General features: G+C 38.7%; 1 protein-coding gene across 1 annotated transcript in view; it reads left to right on the forward strand.

The window, feature by feature from the left end:
* Positions 1 to 26,559, forward strand: part of LY75 (lymphocyte antigen 75) — a 3,856,564-nt gene that overhangs the window by 3,265,697 nt on the left and 564,308 nt on the right. Inside the window, exon 28 of the mRNA XM_044074746.1 lies at positions 18,865 to 18,987. Within this exon, the coding sequence (XP_043930681.1) occupies positions 18,865 to 18,987 (123 nt within the window). The remainder of the gene's footprint in view (positions 1 to 18,864; positions 18,988 to 26,559) is intronic.

The following is a 26,559-nucleotide window of genomic DNA, read 5'->3' on the forward strand; positions in this document are numbered from 1 at the left end:
CCACCTCAAGAAATCCAAGTCACTGCGAGCCATGCGCTCTAGTGAGCTAAACCTCACCACAACAATAAATAGAACATGCTGGAGGGATAGATTCTTGTCACAGAGACTCCCCATGCTTTGGAACAAAATTCCAAACTACATTAGGCAGAGACCCTCATTATCACTCTTCAAGAGAAACCTTGACGAGTGGATGGGTAACAGAAAATACACCCCTGGGATCACTTCATTGGCTCTGCTTGACAGAGAATCAGTTAATTAATCAATGGGGCGGCGAAAGCCAACACACTCTGGCTAGGCTTATAAATGCCCTCGGGCAGATAGCCTAGTACCTACCTATGAACCTATAAAAACAAGCTTAGGGAACTTGAACTCTCTGTACTAGGAATTATATAGTTACACACTGCAAAGGGAATATGTGATGGTACTAGAATTCAAAGAAACAGCAGAATGTATGAGTAAGGTGGGGACATGGCTACCTGATTAAGAGAACCCAGTTTAACCTGGACATTAGGAAGAAATTCTCAACTGGGAAAGTTGTAAACCAATGCAATACATTGCCAGTATTTGTAGCACAGGATAAGGCCTTTCAGTAAAGGTCCCCTGGGGCTTTAGTTTGTGTGCCTTTGCTGCAAGGTCTGACATTTTACATTACATTTGGTTTTCATTAGGGTGCTATGGTGAAGTTTGGTTCAGTACTCTCAGTACAACAGTGGTTTGAATAATATTTCACTGGTTTGTCGTTTCATCAGATGCAAAAATATAATTTATTTCTTCTGAATACAGATTATTTTTTAGTCATTAAGCGTATGACTCCTCCCACCCTCAATTAGTGGGTCCATATTATCAGATTGAAACTTTCAAACTCCGAATACCATATGGGCGACACCATATGTTCGAAGTTTGAAAATTTTGAATCCTTAAAAAAAAAAAAAAAGAACAGGAAACCTGTCATTAAGGGTTGTATGCAAGGGGGCAAGCCCCCCTGCACCCCCCACACCCCTGCTACTTAAATATACCAACTCCGAGATCACACTACATTGAAGTAAAGGGAAGAATTCCCTACAACGATCTCCGTTCACATTTGCAGTGTTTTCAATATTTGAACATGGTGTCGCCCAAATCATGTTCGACTATTGAAATCTTCGCTGTGATGATACAGACCCCAATTAGTGTCATGGGTAGTAAACTACATTACAAGGTGTGTGTGTGTGTGTGTGTGTGTGATAGCTGGAGCAACCAGCTAAATACATTTTGTATCTGAGGGTTGTGATATATTTTTCTGAGAAATTTGATATCATAATTTGTCAGTATATGTATGACAATCATTTTATTTAGGTGTTCTTATGAAATGAGGACCAAAATGCTCCTTTCTATGAAAAATGAGTATTCTCTGTCATTTTCAATTGCAATATCAAAACAGGCATATTGTATGTAGCCTGAGAGGCATGCACATATTTGAGATTCATAGATTGTTTCTAGGCCGATAACCAGAGGGGTCTTTCTAGGACTAGCCAAGTTTTCCCAAAAGAATAACAATGTCCTGTATCTGAATAGGACATTGACAGCCAGGGATTTATAAGATATCTCTGTCCATAAGGGACATGGGTGCCAATACTGGTTTAAATTTCCTATTCCACATTCACTGGTCTGCGTTGCACTTAAACTGGGTAATAGATGAACTCAGCTTCACATAGATGGGAAGCCTGTTCCACTGGAGGAGCAGTCTGTGGGACACATTATCTGTCTTTCTAGCATATTCTGTTTAAGTCACAGACAAAATTCAGGTCCATAGACCCTGTATTTCTGGTACTCTTTTAATTACGAATATGTAGGAGGTCCATAAGTGTGGGGTTTGCAGATGCCTTGTAAGTCAAGCATAGATCACCCCTCAGCAATCTATAGGAGACTGAGTAGAGGGAAAAGGGAAAGGGCTTTAAGGTGTGGTGCATAAGGCAGGTTTGTTATGTCTTGTATTCTTTTTGTATGGAGCCTCTGAGGTAAGTCTAGATGCTGCATATTCCTAGCCAGGTACTTACCAGAGGGAGCATTGTACTCTGTGCTTGGTCTGATAAGGGTAGAGTACGGTGGGATAATGAACACTTTGACTCTAGATGTCATGCTCTTACTTATAAGTTGCCCAACATAAAAGGATTTCCTCACCACTGTGGCCACATGGTGGTCGAAGGTAAGGCTGATGTCAATGTGTGTATCCAGATCCCTGACCATTAAGACAACTCTTAGGGGTGTATTATGGTAATTACTCAGGGTGGTTGACTTCCCAATGGGTACAATTATGCATTTCTTAGCACTGAGTTTAAGACCATGGCTTCGGCATCATTTGTTAGTCAGAGATGGACCTTCTTGAAGAATGCTACAATCTGCAGGGGAGTCAATGATAACCCCCAGCTTGCAATCATCTGCAAACTTAGTCAACCATAAATCTTCAGCATTTGCTTCCATTTCAGACAAATAGATGCAAAAAAGGAGCAGACTCAGTACAGAGCCCTGGGGGACTTCACTAATGACTGGTGTATTGGTGGAGGTGGCCTCACCTATTTTGACCTCCTGGGTCCTATCAGTGAGTCTATTGGTGAGACTCATTTGTCTACTTTCTTTAAGGTATTAAGCTGTACAAAATAATATAAAAGTGAGGTTGTCAGAGGGTCTTATACTGAAATATCAGTGCAAGGATATTTTTGATTGAAGCTAGGGTGGAATTCAGGTTAGAATGCCCTTTGTAAATTGACTAAGTACTGTCAAGTTTAACAGTGTTGCAAAGTAGTTTATGTCATTCATAATGGGCAGTACACAGTCCTGTCAGCTCATTTACAAACAATATTGTTCCTTTGCTACACTGTATGACATTGCCTGATAAAATAAAAAAAAATATTTAGCTTTGTCTCAACAGTGTACTATAATTCTCCACGTAATGCTTTCATTGTTTTTGGTCCCCCAGACGACATGGTACCGCCCAGCCCCCAGTGCCCCACTTGCATGTCGAATCTATCAGCCATCCTCCTATCCCTAGAGTTTTCTGGCATTTTGTGGATACAGTCATGGATCCTATAGGTACCCTGGGAGCTCAGCCATCTGTGCTTCCTTCCTGGGGAGTTTCTTTTTATATGCCCTACCTGCTTTCCCTTTCCCCATCCCCATGCTCATTGACTATATTTTGGGACAACTCTCCTGTATTGACCAAACCTCACCTTAGGAAGCATCATCAATGAACACCCTTCCTCCCAGGATGGGCACTCCCATCCCTTGCTGCTGCTCTCCCAGTCACCCAAGCCGCTAATCGAACACAGCTGAGCTGAGCCATGGTTAGGGCTTTATCCCTTTATATCACTTGAGCAGGACAGCTGGGCTGTAGTTAAGGATTTATCTCTCTGCACAACTTCAGTGGTAATTTTCATTTTTAGGTTGATCTATTTGGTGATGGTGGATGGTTTTCAGTAGAAAACATGTATTTGAGATTACACTTTTCAGGAGTAAAAGCTCATTATATCTTATAAATTCTGCTACAACTGTTGGGCCACTATGAAGGATTCTGGATAGCACTGTTGGGGAACAGAGGTATCCCTGTATTTTTCCCTAGTAGGGTTAGCATGAATTTACTCTCTTTTGATAACTTCTGACAGTTGCAAAAACTATAAACAAAACAGTTACACATAAGTAGAAGTTGGGTGGTTACCACACACACATACTCGCATGCACATACTCAGACTGGTGTAAAATACTGCAACGGAGACCACTATGCCATAAAGCAATGAATCTTTATTGAACAGAAGAAAAAAAATACTGGTGAAGACTATCTTTCTTTGTATACATTGAAGGAATAGAACTACACAAAGGACTATTTCTGTTAGTCCACAAAAATGTGTCTAAAACCAGTTTTGTCACAATCTAAATGTGTTTTTTCTCATCTTTCTTCTTTTCTGATTTCCTAATAGAAGACATCTAAGCTTCCTTGGGGTATTCTGGAATGTCTTCTTTTTTTTAGCACAGTCCTACAAACCAATATTCCATGCCCAAACTCCCACATCATCAAGAGACCAACTTCTCTAACAGGCCCAAAGCCCACCTTTTAATAGAATAAATGTTCATTAACTAAACCTTTCTATCTAATACAAAAATATATCAGTCTGTTTTAAAGAAGCAATATTATTTAGACTATGTAGAAAATGCTCTATTTATTTACATCAGTGTTATGTACATTTATGTCTGTTCAATTTAGTAACAATTTGACATAGCATATGGCAATAACTTCCACACTATGTAATATTCACATGCATAGATATATACTATGGATTTCGATTAAACTGGACCCAGACATAACTGAAAATGCAACTTGTAAGCTAAGCAAAATCTGCTGTATCCAAATGTGTGTAGTATATGTTATAGAAATACATGGTCTCACCAATAGAAAATATTAATGTACAGATTTCACCACCACTCATACAGAAATTCGAAACATAGTTTAAACTATATACATTCAAAACAGTGTAATTATTGCAGCTGAGCAGTGAATTTCCACTGCTCTTTTTAACGAACAGACAAGATCCAAGATCAATCTGAGCTAACACCTCTTAGGTTCATAGGTGTGTACTAGGCTAATGGCCCTGGAGGCTTTACAAGCCTAGTCCATGGAAGTGCCCTGGCATTGTGCCGCCCAATGTCAGTTTCCAGTGCCTCTATCAAGTCGAGCCACTGGAGTGATTGGGAATCTCAGTTTAACATATCATCTAAAGGGTGGTAGATTCAGGAGTTTATAGCTGTCTTGTGCTATACTGCAGTGCCATTAATTGGAAATTAACCCAAGTACCTTGGGTAGTGAACAGACTACCATTACATGGTGGATGTGCCTGCAGAGCATACAGAGGGATTATAAGGTAAAACTGATGATACCTTTAAGAGATGTCTTCAAAGTATAGGATTTTTCCAGCAGAGAAGGAAGAATCCAATGGATGAGGGTATGCGTACAAGTGGCTGACATGATGTTGCTTCATGTAGTATATCTAGATACTCACAACAGTACACATGCAGAAATTTAAGAGCTGTCAAAGAACAGGTAACTGTTTCTCTTTGACAGGAATGACATAATTTGATTGGAGCAGAGTCCCAGGATGCCACCCCAATATGTAATTCACTTTATTGGAGTAACACTCACAGATCACATAAAGATGTCCCTGTGGTAGACACCCTAGAAATGCAGGGGGGATACACAGTTTGGGCTGAAAACTGTTGGTTGGCATGTGACACTGTAGGGTGTCCTTTTCAACATGTCAAAATAAGAACAAATGGCTTAGAAATTGATATGTAGTGGTACAGGGAGCTATTAGGCATAGCCAAAAAAAAGAAAACTCAGTGCTAGATATAGCTTACAAGCTGATGAAGCACATGACAATACTTTTGTAGCAGAGAGTGACAATCAAAAGGAGGAAAAACATGACTTGTATGATCAGGAATAGCATGCATATTAGAGCAGAGCTGCACTGTCTCAAGTACATTTATTATTTATTTATGTACTTACTGACATTTGATTAAAGAATATAATGTTGTATAAACTCAGTAATACAGTCAAAAGACAGATGGAGCTACCCTTGTGTTTAATATTGCCATATAACAAAGTGAGAACGTAACCCTTGTATTGAAAAGAGAATGTTTGATCTAGAAATAATGACAGGTAGCACAGTATTAAGGAATGGTTATAGTGCAGCACTGACAATCATTATTTTACAGAACAGATTTCCAAAGTGTGCTGTGTATCTTTAGTAATGTCAGTAACATAGGGTTATCACATGTCCCACTTTATGCAGGACAGCCACTGCCTGGGCAGTTGTGTCCTGTGAAAAAAACATAAAAAATGTGAAATACCAGAATCAGAAATACTTTACTGATCCCACAGGAAATTGCTGAGAATTTTAGGACAAAAATATTTCCTACATTTCCTTCAATACATGCATAAATCCATTATTGTGTCTTTGAAACACTTAAATATTATATGAAACAGTATAAATAAATCAAATTCTAAAAAAAAAAATGAGCTTTTATTTTGGCAGTAAACTGAAGTCCAGTCCTTTGCACTGGTTGTAGGTGTGATTTGTCCTACAAAATCTCACATTTTCAGACAAAAATCCGACTTTGGGCACCAGGAGATGTGGCAGCACTGTATATAATTGTGGAAAAGCAGTATATGAAGTCAGGACACAACACATATGCAAGGAAAAGTATCTATCTTGTGCTGATTTGCCATGAAGAGCAAGGTATTAGAGTATGAGGTAGTGAAGATGGAGGATACTAGTTGTGTCACTGGTCTGAGGTTGCCTTCATGTGAGTAACTTGGAATGGCAACAACAGTTTGAAAAGTGTCATGTAAGACTAAGGATTGTCAGACAGGGAATTAGCCACTCACCAGGCTATACAGACAGAATGATGAAAAAACACACTGTATAATCTCAGTTACTTGTCTACAGATAACAGTGGAATCAAGTACAAATGCATACAGTTGTAAGGTAGAAAGAGAAATAAAACTGCTTAAGGGCATATCATACAGTGCAACCACTAAGTCACCAACATGTAGCATTATTTTTTATTTTATTTATTTTACATTTGTTAACCGGGCTGGTCTAACTGGATATATGTCCATTTTCAGTAGAGGCCCGAGGAGATAAGCTCCAAGGTACATTTACTAAAACACAGCAAATAAAATGACTCTTGTGTCTTTCGGCTTTTCCCGGTTAGGGGCCGCCACAGTGGAGCTCCGGTCCACTAATGATTGGCAGAAGATTTTTACATGCCGAGTTGCCAGCCCTGAAGCACAACCTTCAACGAAGATATGCAAATAAAATGACACTATTTTTGTATATACAGAGGACATTTCAGATTAACACAGAACTATACAATAAGGACAGAAATCATAGCAGAGAAAAATGTAGGAACACTACAGCATACAGGTGCAGTACAAAATAAGAGGGAGACAGTTTATTTTATAATAACATGATAAAGAGAGTTCCCTTTGAAAGTATCCACAGGAGAAGAGTTAAACAGAAAGAAAAGGAAAAAGAGATAGCAAGTTGTTAAGGAGGTAAATGGAAACAGTTAATGAGAAGTTTAGGGTAAGCAGAGGATATTTAGGTTAGGGTAGGTAACTAGTCCGGCTTAGTACAGGGGCATAGCATATAGCACGTATAGCAGGAAATGCATGAGAGCAGCACAAAATAAAATACGAAATTAAAGGAATGCACGAGTGTGTCTGCCCATACCTCTCAACTGTCCAGATTTTTGCACAATGCCCAGATTTTCATCTGATATTTTTGGTCTGTTCCTCATAAAATTTGTGTTTTTCCTCCAAATCAATGAAGATAAAAGTCACTAAATAATGACCTATATTTGAGCTCAGACTTCTTATCCTTCAGAAAATGCACAATAATGCAAATTATGTTAGTCGAGCAGCTTTCTGAGTTTATATGAGCAATGTAGACTACAAAATAAAAGGAACCGAAGACTGTCTACTCATGTTTGAACCCTGTATCACACATATGCCTTTTTACAGAGCTATTAGCAGGTAAGAAAACCATCACACTTGGCTAGTATTCAGAGATCAATTTGAACATGAAAAAAGAAACAAGACTGTTTCTACTACTGTTTGAAACTTGCATCTTTCAGATGCTTTCTACAGAAGCTAGGGCATTTGTGTCATAAAACCATTGCACTTAGCTAGCATTTAGAAATCGGCACAAAATAAAATATGAAATGAAATTAATTGAAAACTCTTGTTTACCAATGTTTTAACTTTGCACTGCTCAGATGCTTTCCTGCAGGGTATTAGCAAGTCAAGTCATAACACTGCTGAAAAGCTAGTTTTCTGAGGATAAAAAGGACAGTTGAAACTAATGAATGACTCAGTGAGAGCTGTTGTGAGTACAACTGCAATTTGAGAAGGAATCTGCCTAACAACTCTGCAGCTTCCTGTAAGCACCCTCCCCCAACCCCTGCAGCTATAGTTGGGACCACGGCCGGCCTTAGGCATAGGCGAACTAGGCAACCGCCTAGGGCGCCGTACAGGCCGGCCATGTAAAGGGCGCAATTTGCAAGTATTTATTCATTTAAATTTACTTTTCTAAGAAGGCGGGCAGCAGAACCATAGGGCGAGGGGGAGGGGCAGGCACACTCCCACTTCTGTAGCTGCAGTCTGCAGGTTGGCCAGGAAGCTTCAACAATTAAACGACGAGTCTTCTTCTTTAAGGAGGAACATGCGTGTGTCACATGCACGCCAACATAGATGTAAAGACGTTCAGCAGTCGCGCGGAAGTTAAACTAGTAGTAAAGGTAAGAGAGGGATTAAGTCTACGTGTGTGCGTGTGGCCGTTCATTTTAAAAAGAAGGTAAGTCTGTGTGTGTGTGTGTGTGTGTGTGTGTGTGTGTGTGTGTTTGTTTTATTACTGCATGATTCAATTGCAGTATTGCTGATCGTATTGTAGCTTTAGTTCTACTGAGAGATTTGTAGATCCTTGGTGTTGCAAAATGGTGACTAGGGTAGTAATGTTTAAATTATTGTGCCGAGCTGGGAGGTAATGCGGGGCAAGGCAACTTTTTGTGTCTGTGTCAGCAGGAGCTTTGAATAGATGGCTGACAGTGTGGCTGAAGAGAGGCTAAAGTGCAAAACTTTTCTCAAGTGATGACATTTTTTGCTGAACAAACAAAATATTCATGAAAGCTGTAGTCCTTTATTATTGTGTTAAACTTATTTAGCAGGACTATAAAATCATTTCAGTTATGCAGACTTAATATTTATAAACAGAGTCATCAGATGAAGATACTACCAATGACTGATTTATCTGACAATGCAGCTTTTACACACCATTGTTTTCTGTAGTCACCATGAGACTTTAATGTACATTAGCTGGAATATGCATAGAGAAGTGGCACTCACAATCTAGTCATTCTTAAATTTCAAACAGGTACTAGGTATACATTTTCAGCACATGCTGTATGGTAAGTTTGTCACTGATATATGCCCCAATCAGATTTTTTTCCTATAGCAACAGTGATAGTGACCCCTAAAATTAGATTAAGTGCCAGAAGCATATACTGTCTATAGGCACATAGGCAGACCTCAAAGCACGGGTGAATCATATACATTTAATGTAACTGTTGTCATTAGCCATTTGGGCTATGTCCTACAGTTCTGTATAGTTGCACACCTTCCTTGTTTTTTAATATAAGCAAGACTGTCACTTAGCTTCAATTATTTATAATTCATGTTATTTTGAGCTTATATGACAAAAAAAGCTTGGAATGTCATATGCTGATATGGTAATGCTCTGAATAAAGAATTTGCCTCGGGCACTAAATGCTGGAAAATAGTTATAACAAATCATTTTACCAATTCTGATAACCTGTCTGTAGAACTAGGTATTGCAGGCAGTCCAACTTCATCCTCAGCTCTGTCTGCAATACCTACTTCCAAGTACAGGTAGTGATTTCACCATGTCAAGAATCCCATCTATATCAACAAGCTTCACCACTGATTCTGACAGGTACATTGGTATGTTTTACAAATGTACAATGCCAAATTAGTTTAACATTGTAAGCACAATTCCCTTTTTGGAATTGGGCATAGGGGTTGACCAGTCCCCATTAGCATATGCTGAATGGGGTATGCGAGAGTCCTGTGTTCTGCAGTTGAGTATGAAGTAACACACTCAGGTGGAAGTGTTACTCCAAGCCAAAAGGTTTTGAATTCAGCCCAAAGTTTCAGATCAGCTTACTGGACTATAACTAAAAATCAGTGCTCAATGTATTAGGAAGAGTCTACAAACTGTAATATAAGAAGATGCGTATATTAATGCAATAACTTACCAAGTTTTGCACTACATTAAGAAAATATGTATCGTCATTTGAAACTTCATATTTGTCTGCTACATGTTGCATTATAAACAGCTGTGAGGTTCTACAAAAAACATACTGAATACCTCTGATCTACAAACTGTTAAACAATTTTAAAAAATTAAAATGAAAAGTTGCATTTACAAGGAGTTTTCCCCCCTGCATCCACTGTATGTTTGTTTTGTACCTCAGACTTCCTTTACTAAATATAATGTCTCTGAGGTTACACTGCAAGATATGGGGAACACTTAGGTTACTGACAAACTGAGCATTTTCTCTTTCTCCAAGGTTATGTGACCTCAGAGGTAAGTATATTTAGTAAAGGAGGCTACTAGGGTCAAGTCCTGCCACATTGTGGTGGTACAGGAGGATTTTGCACTCATGTAGAGGCATTTGACAGAAGATACCAGGACTTTTTCATAACATCACAATTGGACATCGCTCTGTTACATTTGATTCCTAATGAGTATTGAGTTTGTAACAGTAGACCACCTGTGATATACCATGAAAGAATCAAGACCATAAAAACAAATCACATTAACACTGCATACTGGCTCCATTACAACATTTTCTTTTGCAAAAATTAGAAAAAATAAAATATAACTGGCATGTTTGCTCTTGTTTACATTAATCATACCTTATAACATCTGTCCTTTCAGTCATCCCCTCTACCCCTTATATATTCCCTCCTTGTAGAACCCCACACAATTTCAACTTAACTTTCCCTTTATTATTCCCCCTTAGTCTTCTGTAAAATCCTTTGGTCCCCCTCTTAAGTTCACATTTACTCTTGGTTAATTTTCACACAAATTCTGTTCTAGCAACTTTCAAAGTTAAAAAGTGCAATATTTAAAATCTATCTATATTTTTCAGCCATTGCATCCACATTCATTGTTAGGCTTTGTCCAGATTTTTTGCACTAAGAGGTTGACAGGTATGCATACCTCTCAATTGTCCAGATTTTTGCTTCGTATTTTTGGCCTGTTCCTCATAATATTTGTGGTTTTGTGGCAAATCACTGAGGATTTAAATAACTAAATGTCATACATTTGAGTTTCACCCTTCATTTCCTTCAGAAAATGCATGCTAAGACAAATGCTGTTATTATAGCAACTTTGTAGGTCTATAAGAGCAATATTTATAATTTACCCCTGTTTGGGGGCCTTTATCCCCCCCATAATTTTAGCCTTTGTTCAGATTTCTTGTGCCAAGAGGTTGAGAGGTATGGAAGCATGGTATGTAGTGCCCTAGTTGCTGATTATTGGGGATAGGCGTTCTGCATTCCATAGTGTGCCCTCCTTTGTTTAGGATACCTAGTAACTATGAACTTGTTGGTTTCTCAGTCATCCTCTTTTGCAATATTACCAGCTTACCAATTTTTTCTTTAATGTAATGTAGGCAATTAATTCTTCAAAGGCAGCAGGCACTGAATTTGTAGATAAAATACTGAAATGTAAAGTTTGCCAGTAACAGCCTCTTCATTAGTTACACATCTGTTTAATGTAGAATTATTCGGATGAATTTTACTTCTGCAGATATTGTCCTTATTGACTGATAGTGGTGGGTTGTAATGATAGATGATTGAGAGGCCTTTTATGGTTAAAATATTCTGAAATGGGTAGTTTTGTCATTATTGGTTCATTGCTTACTGGAAAAATATTCAAAACTACAAATTTAAAACACACTCCAACAAGTGTAAATGTTTCTATGTGCAACTAGCCATTTTTGTTTATCAAATGGCACACTGTGTTTTAAAATCTGAAAGCATGTTAGTAGCATAATTGCCTTTGGTGCAGAAGGCTGTGGATTCTACTCCCACACCATGTAGATGGAGTGCTGGTATTGCAGTGCCCATTATGATTGTTGATTATTTGGTGCATTATAAGGGGGATAGGGGTTCTACACTCCTGAGTATGCCCTTTGTATGAGATGCCTAGTGACTATGAACTTGCTGGTTTGTTAGTCATTTCCTATTGCAATATTACCAACTTACCAATTTTTTAATGTAATATAGGCAATTAATTCTTCAAGGGCAGTAGGCACTGAATTTGTAGATAAAACATTGATATATGAAGTTTTGCCGGTAGCAACCTGTTCATTAGTTACACATTTATTTAATGCGGAACTCAGATGATTTTACTTCTGCAGAGATTGTGTGTATGGAGTAATATTGGTGGATTGTAATGACAGAAGTCTTGAGTGGTCTTTTATGGTTAAAATTTTCTGAAAAGGGTAGTTATTGGTTCATACATTTTGTTTCATTGCTTATTAAAAGAATGTTTAAAACTACAAATTTAAAACACTTTCTAACAAGTGGTGCTGTATTATACAAGGAATATAATTCAATGTAATCAGGAAGGTGAATCAAAGAACAAATACACGTATGCATGGCCCTAAAAAATGTGTGCAAGGAGTCTGTTTTGAAAACAGCCCAAAGGTAAACTTAATTCTTTAATGGCCAGATGCATTTTCTATGATTGTGGCTTTTCATGCCGTTTCAATGAATGAGTTTTTCCATTTCAATGAATGTGAGTTTCAAGGGCAGAGAAGATTACCGCTTATGCTAAGTCTGTTTCCATTGCGAGTCTGTATTGTTTAGCAAATGTCTGCCTGTGTTTGTACTATTTTATTTTAATATCTGTAATCACTGTAGAAGCAAATAAGACAACAGTATGCATGGTAACTGGTGAGAAGTAACCAAATAATGGAACACTGGAATGGCTGAGGAGGGGGCTGCTGCTGGGGGGAGGGGGTTGCTGCAGAAGGGGCTGCTCTAGGGGGGCATTCTATTACCCTGCCTAGGGCCCTATTTGACCATGATTGAGCTCTGGTATTTAAAGTAGAAAATACTATGCAGAGGTAGTGCAGTTAAAGATACCTTGTAATGTAGTTATTCTTCCTATGCATTTAAATAATTTAAGGAAATGACTGGAGTGGCTTTCTTGGGGAGAGACCCTGTGGGTGTGGCTCAAATAGGGGTGTTGCATGACTATGGTGTGGGTGGGGCTTAAGGTGCGCCAGAGTACTACTTCGCCTAGGGCACCATTTAGGCTAAGGCCGGCCCTGGTTGGGACATGCCCAGAAAGCCAGACTGAAAATGTAAACAAAGTCCAGAATCAAAACAAAAAAATCCCTGGGATTGTCCCTTTAAAGAGGCATTCCTGGATGCTTCTTTGTAACTTTGACGAACCCTTCAGGTCTTCCTTTACTAATGCACCATTTGATGACTCGTCATTGTTTGGGGCCACTGTTAGAGAGACCTTGACCAGGTGCAAACAGGAGGGGAAAACTCTGTCTGCCTTTGGGGGTCTGTTTTTCCATTACCACTAGACTTTATCCCAAAGGTCATAGAGGAGGAAAAATGTGGTTCCACAAATCCCAAAGAGTATTTCCTGACGCATGTGGTGACTCTTCCCCGAAGGGCAGAGGAGGAAGTGACAATGGAAGACACTGACCTCGCGGCAGAGGGGTCCGCAGAACCAGGGTGACAGGGACTCTTTCCCTGGGAAGCCCTTTCAGTGCTCCTGAATGGAGGCCCATCTGTCCATCTCTGGAGGCAGTCAGGGGATGCTTATCATTGTACCGAGAGGCCTGGCTAGATACCACACGACAAATGGGCACAAACAGTGATATCCAGAGGTTATTATATACCCTTTTCCACTCCCCCTTTGGAGAAACAATCCATCCCAGATACTCCATCCAGTCAAAGAGACTACGCAACATTAGAAGTACAGAAGTTGCTAGGAAAAAAGAGTCACCCAAAGTGTCCCCGCAGATCAGATTTGATCTGGAACTTAATCAAGGTTCTTTTTAGTTCCAAAAAAAGACAGGGACCTGGAGACCCATTTTGGATCTCAGCAGATTAAACAAGTCTGTCAAGAAATCAAAGTTCCAGATGGTGACACTGCAGTCAGTATTTCCCTTTCTGGGGAAAAACAATTGGATGTGCTCAAGTAGATCTCCAGGATGAGTACTACCACATAAAAATGGACAGGTGATTCAGGAGACACTTGCGCTTTCAGCTGGAGCCAGTCATTACCACTTTTGAGCCCTGCCCTTTGGTCTCACTACAGCCCCCAGAATATTCAACAAATGCATGGCAATGGTTACGGCTCCCTTGAGGCACCTGGGATTCCATGTGTTTCCATACCTAGACGACTGGCTCCTAACTGCCAGCACCAAGCATCTATTAGTACGTGCAAGGGACAAAGCCATTCATCTCTGTGGCAAGCTAGGCATTACAATAAATTAAAAAAAATCTGCCTTGTTGCCTTCACAGCATCTTATATTCTTAGGTGCAGAGTTAGACTCAAGGAAAATGTTGGCTAAACTTACCCCCGAAAGGATTCAGTTCATGCACCATCAAATCAAAAGCTAGATATCCAAGAGAAAAGTACAGGCAAAAACTGACTTGCAGGTTCTGGGCACCATGGCAGCTGCAGTTATTTTAGTACTTCTAGCGCATCTGCACATGAGAGGCCTTCAATGGCTACTTTTCTCCCAGTGGTCCATGCAAGACCTACCACTGTTACACAAGATCATTATCACAAAGTCATGCAAAAAGGATCTATGATGGTGGTGGCTTCAAATGACTCAGTTGACCATGGGCCGTCCGTTTGTTTTTCCACATCCAACAGACACACTGACCATGGATGCTTTTCAGATTGGGGGGGGGGGGCATTATCTGGGAAAGACTGGACCCATCTCCAGGAGGAATTGTGGATCCTGGACCCAGTTCCAGACCTTCTGACCCATTCATCAGGGACATTCCATCCATCGATCCAGACCCTAAAGTTGACAGTGTGGCTGCTCCAGTTCCACAAATAGCCAGGCTCCATGACATCTCCCCGGCGGTTAGACATATTTTGATTTCTTCTCATAAGCCTTCTACCAGAAAACTATACTCTAGCAAATGGAAAAGATTTTCACACTGCGCGTCCAAAAACAATATAGATCTCTTTATGGCTCCCATTACAGCAGTGCTAGAATTTCTTACTAAACTTTTTAATGAGGGTATGGCCGCAACTACAATTAGATTCCAGCTAGCCGTGATATCCAACTTTCATACTGGGGAAATGGGACTGAAATCATGTCCCACAAACTCTGTAAAGCCTTTCTAAAAGGGACTTTCCTGCTAAGACCTCGAATCAGAGATCCTCCAGCTCCATGGGATCTACATTTTGTTCTATCCTCCATTGAACCTGCATCATCATGTGACATAAAGTTTTTGTCATGGAAGACACTCTACTTGGTGGCCATTACCTCCGCCAGACGAGTATCTGAACTCCAGGCTCTATCTATACGCCCTCCTTACATAGTTTTTCCAAAGACAGAGTCTCCTTATGCACTAATCCTTCCTTTCTGCCTAAGGTGTGCTCAGAGATCAATCTAAATTAGTCTATTGAATTACCAGTGTTCTTCCCAAACTATGGCAACAAGGCAGAATATAGATTACACCAGTTGGCTGTACATAGGCAGTTGCGCTTCTACATGCATAGAACTAAAGATTTCAGAAAGTTGGACCAATTTTTTGTGTCTTTTTCAGATAAGAAGAAAGGACTGCCAGTTTCAAAAGTGACACTGACAAAATGGCTCACAGATTGTATTGCCTTCACATGTAGCGCTTAAAACAGACAATTACCAGGCAAAGTTAAGGGCCATTCCACAAGAGCCATTGCAACTTCCTCTGCCTTCCAGGCCAGACTCCCTTTGGATTCTGTTTGTGCAGCAGCCACATGGCTAAGACCTCATACCTTTATCACTCATTACAAAATAGATTTGGCCTCCCGGAACAAGGCTTCCTTTGGGTCCACTGTTCTGAAGAATTTATTCCCTTGAGCACACAAGAAAGAAGGTGCTAGGGACGCTGTCCCAACCAGCATAGAATGAAAGCGAGATAGGGCAACATAACATTAAGAAGTTATGTACTCACCGTAACGTTCCATGTTTGTTGTCCATCTCGCCTTCATTCTTGCCTCCCACCCTCCTTCCCCCTCCTTTGCTCCTGGAGGATCGGGCAGATAATTCTATTTTTAATTGGATTATGGAGTCTCAGATTCCCTTCTGGGTCTTATCTATACAAATTGATTCATTGTTTCATGATATTTATGCTTTCTCTTGCAAACAAGATCTGGGTAAACTTCCCTGAGCATCATGGGATAGGGCATAGCCTCGAACCAGTGCAAGCTCTCAAGCATTTGAATTAGGGTGGGTCAGAACCAGTGCTCAGTTCCAAACTCAACCAGCATAGAATGAAGGTGAGATGGACAACAAACATGGAAAGTTATGGTGAGTACATAATTTCTTATTTTGGTGGGATAATACTGAGGTTTCTCATTTCCTAAAATGATGATGTAATTTGTCACAATTGTTATTTTCAGAACCTTCACCCATCCCCCTAGTTCTGTCAACCTTGGAGATGTTTTTGTGACAGCCTATGGTTTTGCTGATAATCAACTGGCTAATCATAAGAAAGTAGATAGGTTATATAAAGTTCCTTATTCTTTCAAAGTTTTATATGCTGATCCCAGACCTGACCTAGCAGCTATAGCTTTAGTAAATCCAGCTGCTGCCAAACATTTTGTTAATTCTAATCCTTCTCCTGATAAGGATGGAAATGCTTTCAGTAATTTTTTTTTTTGGCGGGGGGTCCTTCTGCACCTTTGATTTTTAGAAATCTAAACTGTTAAACTCATGTGAAAGCATGAAGAATGTTTTGGCATCAGTTTCCTCCTGTGGGGATAATCTGCATTGTGTAGTGTATTTTTTCTATTTCTCAAGTCACTAATCATTGTGTTTATGACTCTGTAGGTACTATTTCCATGGCTGCTGCCAGTGGTATTGTTGAAAGGAGGTTTGTCTGGCTGTATTCTCAAAACTTCCCAGAAAAATCTCAAAAATAAAATTTTAAATTCTCCCTTGAATAGAGATTTAGTTTTTGGATCCTCTTCTGCAGAAATTATCAAAAAGTATGATGATAGAGGTAAGTTGACTCGGAACTTCTCTCAGATTTTTCAGCCTTCCTTGTCCAGATTCTCCAAGGGATTCTCTACTCCTTTGTCTAAAATTCTGTTCCAGGACTCCATATAAAAAGGTCTGGAAAACAGACGCTTTTTTCGTTTCTTTGGACAGGAATGTTCATGTGTGCTTTTTTTACTTTTTCCACTGATACCCAGAATACTTCTGAAGATTCAGAAGGGCTCAACAAAGATCATTGTGATGACTCCTTTCTGGCTCAAGCAACAGTGGTTCTTTCTTCTTTTGAAATCGGCAATGGGCAGTTACCTCAAGTTTTCTCACAGAGTGGACTTAACACAAGATCAGGGATGTTTGATACATTCTGACCCCAAACAATGACAACTACAACTAACTACTTGGAAGACAGGGTCTTAATAACTTTTAGGCACCTGTTTTCTAAGGACAGCAGGTATTAATAGAGGAAAGAAAGCCTTCTACTAGAAAATCATATATTGACAAATAGAAAGGTTTTCTAGTTGGTCCCAACAAAAGAATTAGTGCACATTTAGTTCTAGTGTTTCTCTGGGTTTTGCAGTATTTGTGTGAGTCAGTATGCTATGGCCTTACTTCTGTATCAAGGTTCATTTCATGGCCATTTTAGCATATCTGCACATGACTCTCCTTCTTTCAATGCAGTCTGAAGTGAAAATGTTCTTGAAAGGGTTTTACATACAAAACCTCCCAGAAAAGAAAGAGAGGGTCAAGGCCCATTCTACCAGGGCCTTGGCTTCATCTGTAGCTTTTTTTGGAAATGATTGGACTCAACATATTCTGGAAGGAGTAAATTGTTGTTATGTACATACTTTTACAAAGCACTATAAACTCAGTTCCTTCCTCAGGTCTAAAACAGGCTTTGCCAGAACGTATGTTCTCCAGGGGTTCCTGGACCTTTCCCCTTCCACCTCGCAGGTGTTCTAAGCTATGGTAATGTGCTCATATAGGTAAGGCAGCTGTAGCTGTGGTCTGTATGAAGGATATAGTGCAGCTGCATAAGCAAACTTGCCATAATAGCAGATGTCGAATGATCACTGCTGTAATATCCACTCGCACCCTTCCTCTATCCTTCCTTGTTTTTGTGTCTTTTTAATCCAGGGTACGGGCATGTATTTTTCTTTTTCCTAGCAAGGTCCTTTCAGGGCTTAGCCTCCATCTCTCAGTTGATATGAAAGCTTTGAAAGGCTTTGTTCCCAAATTTGTCTTTAAGTCAAGCTGCTTGACAGTTTGGGCATGTGGAAGGTGCACTGAAGCTTTGGAAGCTGTCCGGCTGTTATATCCTATGCAGCATATAATCCATATAGCTAATGCTAGTGAAGCAGTGATCATTTGAACATCTACTGTTATGGTAAGTTTCCTTACACAGCTGTATTTTCTAACCCTAACAGTAAGCTTAAACACCTACATCTAACCCTAACCATAACCCTAGTCCTAACTCACATGCAGTACCAAAATTCAGTATTTCCCTTGCCAAACCAATATTCTAACATTCTCATAATTTATAGATGTGATGTTCCAGAGTTGCCCTTCCATGGCTATTGATTTAATGTCCTTATGAGCATAGACATCTGTACTTTATGCTAAGTATTTATATATGTACATTAGGAAAAATAATTCCAAGATCAAACAGACAGCTTTACTTTCATACAATGTCATCGCTTTTGCAGTTTGTTTGATTTTAGCTTATATTTCCCAGTGTACTGAGAGGTAAAATTGGTGTGTTTACTTTTTACATACTACACTTAACTGTACTCCTTTTTCTTATAGACAACATTACAACTTCATTGAAAAAACAGATATGCTAGTATCATTGTCAACATTTAATTTGGAATAATTTTTAAATTTATCCTGCGTAGTATGCCTTCTATTCACAGCATTTGCTCTTCTACATAAACTACTTAAATTAAAATAAATTCCACAGTCTTTTTTGTGTATTTAATCTATTTATTTATTTTTTTTTTTCAGATGCAGATGCATATGCATTAAACATTAGAAGTGAACTTGAAAATAACTTTGTGGTAGAACAACTCAGACCATTTGCTGACTTAGTGCAGTGGATTTGGCTTGGCGTAATCTATGACAAAAATGGTAAGCGAAAATTAGTTTGCGTGTTTTAAGTAAGTCCAGTTGAAATTTAGAAATAGTAGCCTTAACAGTGACAGGTTTACAATCCATTTTTCATAGTTGTCTTTATTACTATGTCATGATATAGAACATTATTGGCTTAATGACCTGAAAGTGAATTAGCTTTTGAGAAAGCTTGTTGCGACCAGTGGGCAGCTTTACGTAGGAAATGCAAAAAAATAGGTGAGTTATTATCTCTCCACTTCTATGTTGCAAGATTAGGTGTTTGCATGCATCCTTGTACTTTAGGAGGCATATTATTATTAGTAGTAATAATAGCAGTAGTAGTAGTATTACTATTATTATCATTTTGTTTTTCTGGTACAGAGAAGAAACTAAGGCATTCACATAACTGGTATAGATGGGGTCGTTTAAAGGTGCATTATCACTAGAGGATAACAAGGGTACTGAGAGCCATCACTAAAACCTGCATGAGACATGAGAGTAGCAGCATCTCAAAAGAGAAGGACACATCACCTCTTAGGAGATTAAATGGGAAGGTGTATTGCTACTTAGGAGACTCAGTAGCTAGCACAGTAGCATTTAGTGTGTGAGAAAATGTAGGTATAAGGTGTATGCCAGGTGTCACGGCCAAGAATGACACTGTGCAAATCCTCAAGACTGGATCATACCAAACAGCTATGTCATAATACAAAGCTTGTCATTGTCCATGGAAGGACAAATGGACATGGTTTTAAATTTTAAGATTCATGAAAGTGTGAAAATTGGTACTTCCATGTACTAAATTAAGACAGCTGTGTCCGAGTGTTCCCTTTTCTGCATGGTACACTGATGCTGGATTTAGTATGTATAAATAGCAGGCATGTGAGGGTCTATGCATACCTCTCAACCTGCCAGTCCTCAATGTCATAACAGCGGGTCAAAAGCATAGCACTTAAATTTTACTTGCATGTAAATTCGCACTCACAGGAAGTGTGATTAGCTTGTAAAATCCAACACAAGTACACATGCGCACAGATGAGCGCGTGTGTGTGTGTGCAAATAGACTGCTGCTTTTAGAAACTGGCAGTTTATAGGTTCTTAGGTTTATAGTAGGCTAACAGCCACTACAGTCTTAACAACTGCAACCCAACCCAGCTTTGTCCCAGAGTTCCTTGGACACCTAGATGGTAGGGTATGTTAGTAAAGAGGTAGCTAAGGGTTATGTTCGGGCATATGTTACTTAGGGATTAATTTACTTACTATTGATCTCTGTTCCACAGAGACATGACAGTCATACAGGTGCTGAATTTGCAGTTTCTCATCCAGTAAGCAAGTTTCTTTTTGAATCAGGGATGAACTCTGCTTCACATAGATATAGAGCTTATTCCTTAGCGTGTGAATCCTTTGAGGCACATAGTTTCTCCAGAATGTTCTATTTATATTGCAGGCAAAACTCTGGTCCTTGGGTGTAGTGTTACTGGTGTTGTTTTGTGAATGTGCAAGAGATCCATAAGAGCCGGACTAAGTACAGTAATAAGCAACTCGCTACATTATAAACATTCAGTTTATTACAGTTAAATCTATGGCCACCCCAGTTCTTCTATTCAAGAGCAAAAAAAAAAAAAACATTCCTTACTGGCACACCAACCAGGTGGCCAAATGCACAACATGCTCCTCCCTCCTCCTACACCAGCTATTCAGGTCCAGTTTTTGTGCCCTGCCCCCAACTCTCCTTTAGTATATTTTATTAAAACAATTATTTTTTCTTTCAAACTGTAGTAAACTGCTTGCTATCAATATAGCAAACAGTTGCTACAATTTATACCCTACCTGCAGGAAGTGCTACAGTGCTCAGGTTTTACTTTTAAATTGTAGCAAACTGCTTGCTACAATATAACAAGCAGTTTCTATTGTTTAGACCACATGAAGTACTACAGCTCTCAGATTTGACTGCAAATCCATTTACTGCTTTTAAAAGCCAATGTTGCATTAAAGAATGATCAGAATTGGCTGATCATGCCCCCAACACTTTGTGTCCAGGGCACCTGCCTCTCTCGTCACACCCTAGCTATGTCACTAGTACCATCAAAAGAGTTGATCCTGACAAAACTGTGGCAGAAGAGAAAAGTGTTAAAAATTGGAGACCGCAGTGTGTTTATGGAAAATGATTATTCACTGTACACCATGCAGATGAGAATCAAATTTATCCCAGCAGTCAGGGAATGTCGAGAGGCAGGTATGAGATTCAAGTTGCTGTATCCAGCTGAGATGAGAATATTTTGTCCTGGAGGACCAAACACATTTATGAATGCAGAACAGGCTAAGGCGGAAATAAAACAAAATATCCAACAAAAATTATCTAGCAAACAGGAAGAGACTGTACTTCTCATTTTTCTTACAATAAAGCTCATAGAGATGTTGCTAGTAAAATCTTTTCCAGTGTTCCAAGGGTAGATGTTTGGGAGACTGAAAAAAAAGCACATCAGTTGACTAGAAGAACAAGGAGTATCTTGGTCTATAACCAGAGTCTGGTGCTAGGAGATGGAAATGAACAGCAAGAAGACCAGCAACACTTAAAATAGTGAATAAGTGTGAGGCTATAAAGCATCAGTCACATTTGTGAAATATGGCTTTGCAAGAAAAAGTGGATGTGAAGACTAGACTTTTGTTGACTTTGTTGGACTAGTGTATGGACTATGAAGCATATACTCACCTTTGTTTAGAAGTGCATCAAAAGGAAAGACTGTAAGTAACATAATTTTTGTATTTATTAGTATTTGTATAAACATTTCATGATATAAATTGCGTATTTACTAGTAAAGCAGTTTTGTATAGAGTGTAATCAGGGTGTTTTAAATGTGGGGCAAGTCTTTTTGTTGACTTCTGTCTGTGTTATATTAAAGTCAGTACTTTTTTAGTTATAAGAAGTAGGGCAGTATAAAAAAGTTGAAAAGCTAGATTAAAGCAAGTTTAAGTTGATATGCTGTTACACTGGGCTGCTGAGGTGGGTATAAAAGTGCACTGAGGAGGGTTGGCATAATGGTTAAGATATTCACCTCACAAAGTACAGGGTTTGATTCTGACCTTTGATTATTGGCTAGCCTTGTAATAATCTGGAGACTAATGACCCAGGATTTACCTATGAGCCTATGAATATCAGATATTTAAAACCCAAACTCTCAAAATTAATTTGGGGGGAGGACTGGCATAATGCTTAAGCTCTTTGCCTCATAGATACGAGGTGCTGAGTTTGATTCTGACCTTGTGTTATAGGCTAGGCTTAAAATGACCCTTCAAGGCAGTTAGCCTAGTATTTACCAATAAATATGTTATATTATATGTAGAATTAAGATAATTTATCTTATTTTTACAAGGATGGATGTCTAGCTTAATACCAGTGGCTTAAGCTATAAACCAGGTGTTTATGTAAGCAAGTAGACTTGGAGAATAAGACAAAATGAAGACAGCTATGCAAAGTTGCTTGCATCTGCAAATATATTAGCTTTTTTTCCATTAGCAAATGTTCTCAGTGGGCATCAGGAAGTCTGCAGCTGAAGGCAGTTGTACATTCTGTTCTGAGTGAAATTTACAAAGATTATGTTATGCATCTACAGAGTTGCTATCTGTTGTTTTCTCATTGCTGACTACTTTTACATGGAGACAATCTGTCTTCAAGTGCAAGCAATTAATCTTGAGAGTCGTGGGTGTTCTTTGCTGAGGGAAATGCAAAATTAAAGGTTTTATGTCAAGCAGTTCATTGAAAAAATGTTTGAAATATTGAGAGGTGGATAAGAGATAGCTGCCTCTGTAGCAGGCTTAATACTTTAATACTTTTAATAGAACATTGTACACCTTAGTTTTATTTAAAGTTGCTAGTACATTTTTTCTTAGTGCTAAAAGTGAATGTTTTCTGAAAGCATACAAGCTGTTTTTCATATCTGGGAGGGGAACAGAGATAAGAAAAGAACAGGCAGCAATCACTGTAAGTGGGAACACATGCATTTTAGCATTAGTAACCTTAATTTTAGTTTAAGTAATGCCTGTGGGTATAGCTTTCAGTTTGGGGCAGTTGTTCCTTTCTGGAGGGTTAAACTTTATTTTTTGAATGTGTACCTAGTTTTGTGTGTTTGTTCTACGTTAATAGGGGATGAGGGTATTCTGAAAATGTATTTAGTTTTTGTTTGAGGATTTTCATTAAAACAAAAAGTCTTGCAAAATGTGACATAATTTCAAATGCAGATTATAAGTAACAACTGTGTAAAAGATCAGGCTGACAAACATTAGTGTATGCATGTAAGACAAAAGTTGGAAATACACATTCAAAAATGGTCATGTTTAATAGGTGAGAACAATAGCTTTTTATCACAATGGCTATGCAATCCATATTAACTTCCAATGTAATGGACCGTATATATATATATATATATATATATATATATATATATATATATATAAACAAAAATGAAGGAACATTTAATTATGTTAAGAAATGCAGAGTGTAAGTAGCAATGCTGTAGGTGATGCATTTGGGAAGGCATGATTATGTCAGTTTGACAGTGGATTTCAGGATGGCTATTCACCAAAATATCTGGGACAAAGGAAAAGGGGAATAATACTCCAGTAGTGATAGAGGAAAAAGGCAGCAGTGGTATATTTCTGGTAGCATGGGAGGATGATAGTAAGGGGCTTTTGGATATGGAGAAGGATTATGCTAGCATGTATTTATATTCCATCAAAAGCTACTATTATGGAGCTTAAGAAAAATATGGGAGGAATCAGCTTCAGCAGGGATTATTACTTATAGGTGGGTACTAGAACTTGATTTGCAATAGTGAGAATGTATCAGGCTGACACAGAGGAGAAAATGTAACAAAAGAAGGTAGATTTCTGAAGACATTTTTGAAAATATTTGGTATGGAAGACATGAATTCAGTAGTAGGAGCTCTGAGCCTCTGACTGAATTTGCATACTATTCCCCAAAGTACAATAATTGGATAGACTGGATAAAAATTATGTTTCACAGGAACATGTGCATTTATTTGAAAGCTTCAACTATTTCATTTTATGCACTAATAAAACTAATATAAAAATGAAAGGTAATGAAGGAAAATGAGACATTATTGCTTTCCCAACTACTTGTTAAAATGAGAGGAATTTAAGGAATGGGTAGTGAAAATTATTCAAGAGTGATTAAGGAAGATAGCAATTTCTTTAGAAGTGGTGCCTAGTAAGTGGGATAAAATGAAAAGGGAGTTTAAAAATAAGGTAGAAATAAGAAGTACTCAAAAACGGGTTTATATTAGAAGCACGAAAACTCTAAACCGTGAATGCTCACATGAGCAAAAATGCCAATGATCGAAGTTGCTATTGTGGGGGGCTAAGCCCCCCACACCCCCGCTAATTATATATTCTAACTCAGAGGTCGCACTAAAGTGAGGAAAGGGCAAATATCCCACTCCTGACTGTAACACGACTCCGCAATCACACTTTCGATTCCCGACATTTTCGCTCATGTGAGCATTTGCGGTTTAGGGTTTTTGTGCTTCTAATATAGACCCCTCAAAAACCTATCACTAGATACACTGGCTATACAATGGTTTCAATCCTACTTAAACAATAGGCAACAGGCTGTTCTGTGGGAGAACAACTTATCTACCTATCTCCCCATTGCGCTCGGTGTCCCCCAAGGCTCTATATTAGGACCTCTCCTATTTTCCCTTTTTATCAATGACCTACATTCTGCATTACCTCAAGCTACTTGTATACAATATGCAGATGATTCCACATTAATTTGCTCAGCCACCTCTCCATCGGACCCTCACCCAAAATGTATTTAATACAGTTGAGAAATGTCTTCTACACAGCTGCCTTATCTTGAACCCCAAAAAAACAAAACTCCTACTATTCACTTCCACCCGTAGGGCTTCCCCTCTTAACTTCACTGTTAAATCAAACAATGGTACTATCACATCTCCTGATTCAACTACAAAACTACTAGGGGTACTAATTGATAGTAACCTTAACTTTGATACTCACATTAACAATACTATAAAAACTGTCAATAAAAAGCTTGGCTCCCTGTATAGAATCTAACCCTTTCTGACCCCACTAGCAAGGACTACTATTGCTCGCACCCACTTAATCTCTACCCTCCTGTGTGCCTCCCCTATATATACTAACCTGTCTAAAAACAACCAGAACAAGCTGGCTGTCTCCTACAATAAATTGCCAGATTTGCAACAGGATCCACATTCAGAACCCATCACTGTTTTAATTTTGAACAACTAGGATGGCTAGAGTTGCCAAACTTACTGCTATTTAACCAATTAACAGTTGCCCATAAAATCCTGTATCGGCCTACCAATACTCCAATTCTCTCCAACCTTATCACCCCTTATAACAACCTTAAGACTTTATGCTCATCTAATAAAATTTTAATACAAATAGGTAAAACCAGCAATATGGCTGGTGACTCATTGTTCTCTAATATCGTGGGCAAAACCCGGAACTCACTTCCTAGTGACCTGACCTCTCTATCCTCAACAACCCTATTTAAAAACAAACTGAAAATCTACCTTAAATCCCACTGGTTATGTCCATGTGCAAACCCAGACTAATTTACCCCATTTATCACAAGACACCTGTCACTTATTATGTATATACTAGTTGCTTTCTGAAAACCATAAAGAAAATAGGCTTTTAGAACTTACCTAATGTTGTAAGTAAAACAATTCTGTAAGCAAAAGTGTATTGAAGTGAAAATAATAGCTAATATATGTTATGCACCCACATCTGTAAAAACTGTCATGTAAAAAAATTGCTTATATATGTATTGTATCTGCATCTGTGAAAACTGTAATTTTATATACATTTTACTGTGTTTTTGTGGAGCTTTTCTCCCCAGGCCTCTGCTGAAAATGGACATATATCCAGTTGGACTAGCCCAGTCAACAAATGTAAAAATAAAAAATAAATAAATAAATAACGTAATAGGAATTATTTAGATGATCCGACATAGGTTGATTTATTGAAGAATAAAGGGAATCTCACAGAAGAAGAGGCACAACTGGTTTGTCTTTTCGGCTTTTCCCGGTTAGGGGTTGCCACAGCAGAACTCCGGTCCGCCAATGATTGGCAGTAGATTTTTATGGTGCCGAGTTGCCAGCCCAATGCCTAACCTTCAGCGAAGGCACGCTCATTCACACATGTCTTTTGGAGGCACAGCTACAGAGTACTAAAAAGAAAATAAGGGAATATCGGATAATGTATATGAGTTTAGAAAGATTACTATTAAACTGTTTTTGATAACTCTAGAGCACAAAAACTTTTAGCACAATGAATTAGGCAACAGAAAGTAGAAAGGGCTGTCTGCAAATTTAGGGAGGCAGTAACAAAAAAAAACTTGAGATCTTGTAAGGTATTGGAGACATTTCACAAATGTTATGAAAATGTGTGTAAAGCAGAGAAACGTTGAAATCACAAAAGGGCACAAATAGAAATATTTATAGAAGACTTAATTATCCCAAGGTCAGACATAGATGTGGCTCTACAACTAATAGTTAAGATAAGAGGAGATGAGATCAAAATGGTGAT

Source organism: Protopterus annectens, chromosome 6.part0 (genome assembly GCF_019279795.1).
Source record: "Protopterus annectens isolate FY-2018-M chromosome 6.part0, PAN1.0, whole genome shotgun sequence".
In the NCBI taxonomy this organism is placed as follows: Eukaryota; Metazoa; Chordata; order Ceratodontiformes; family Protopteridae; genus Protopterus; species Protopterus annectens.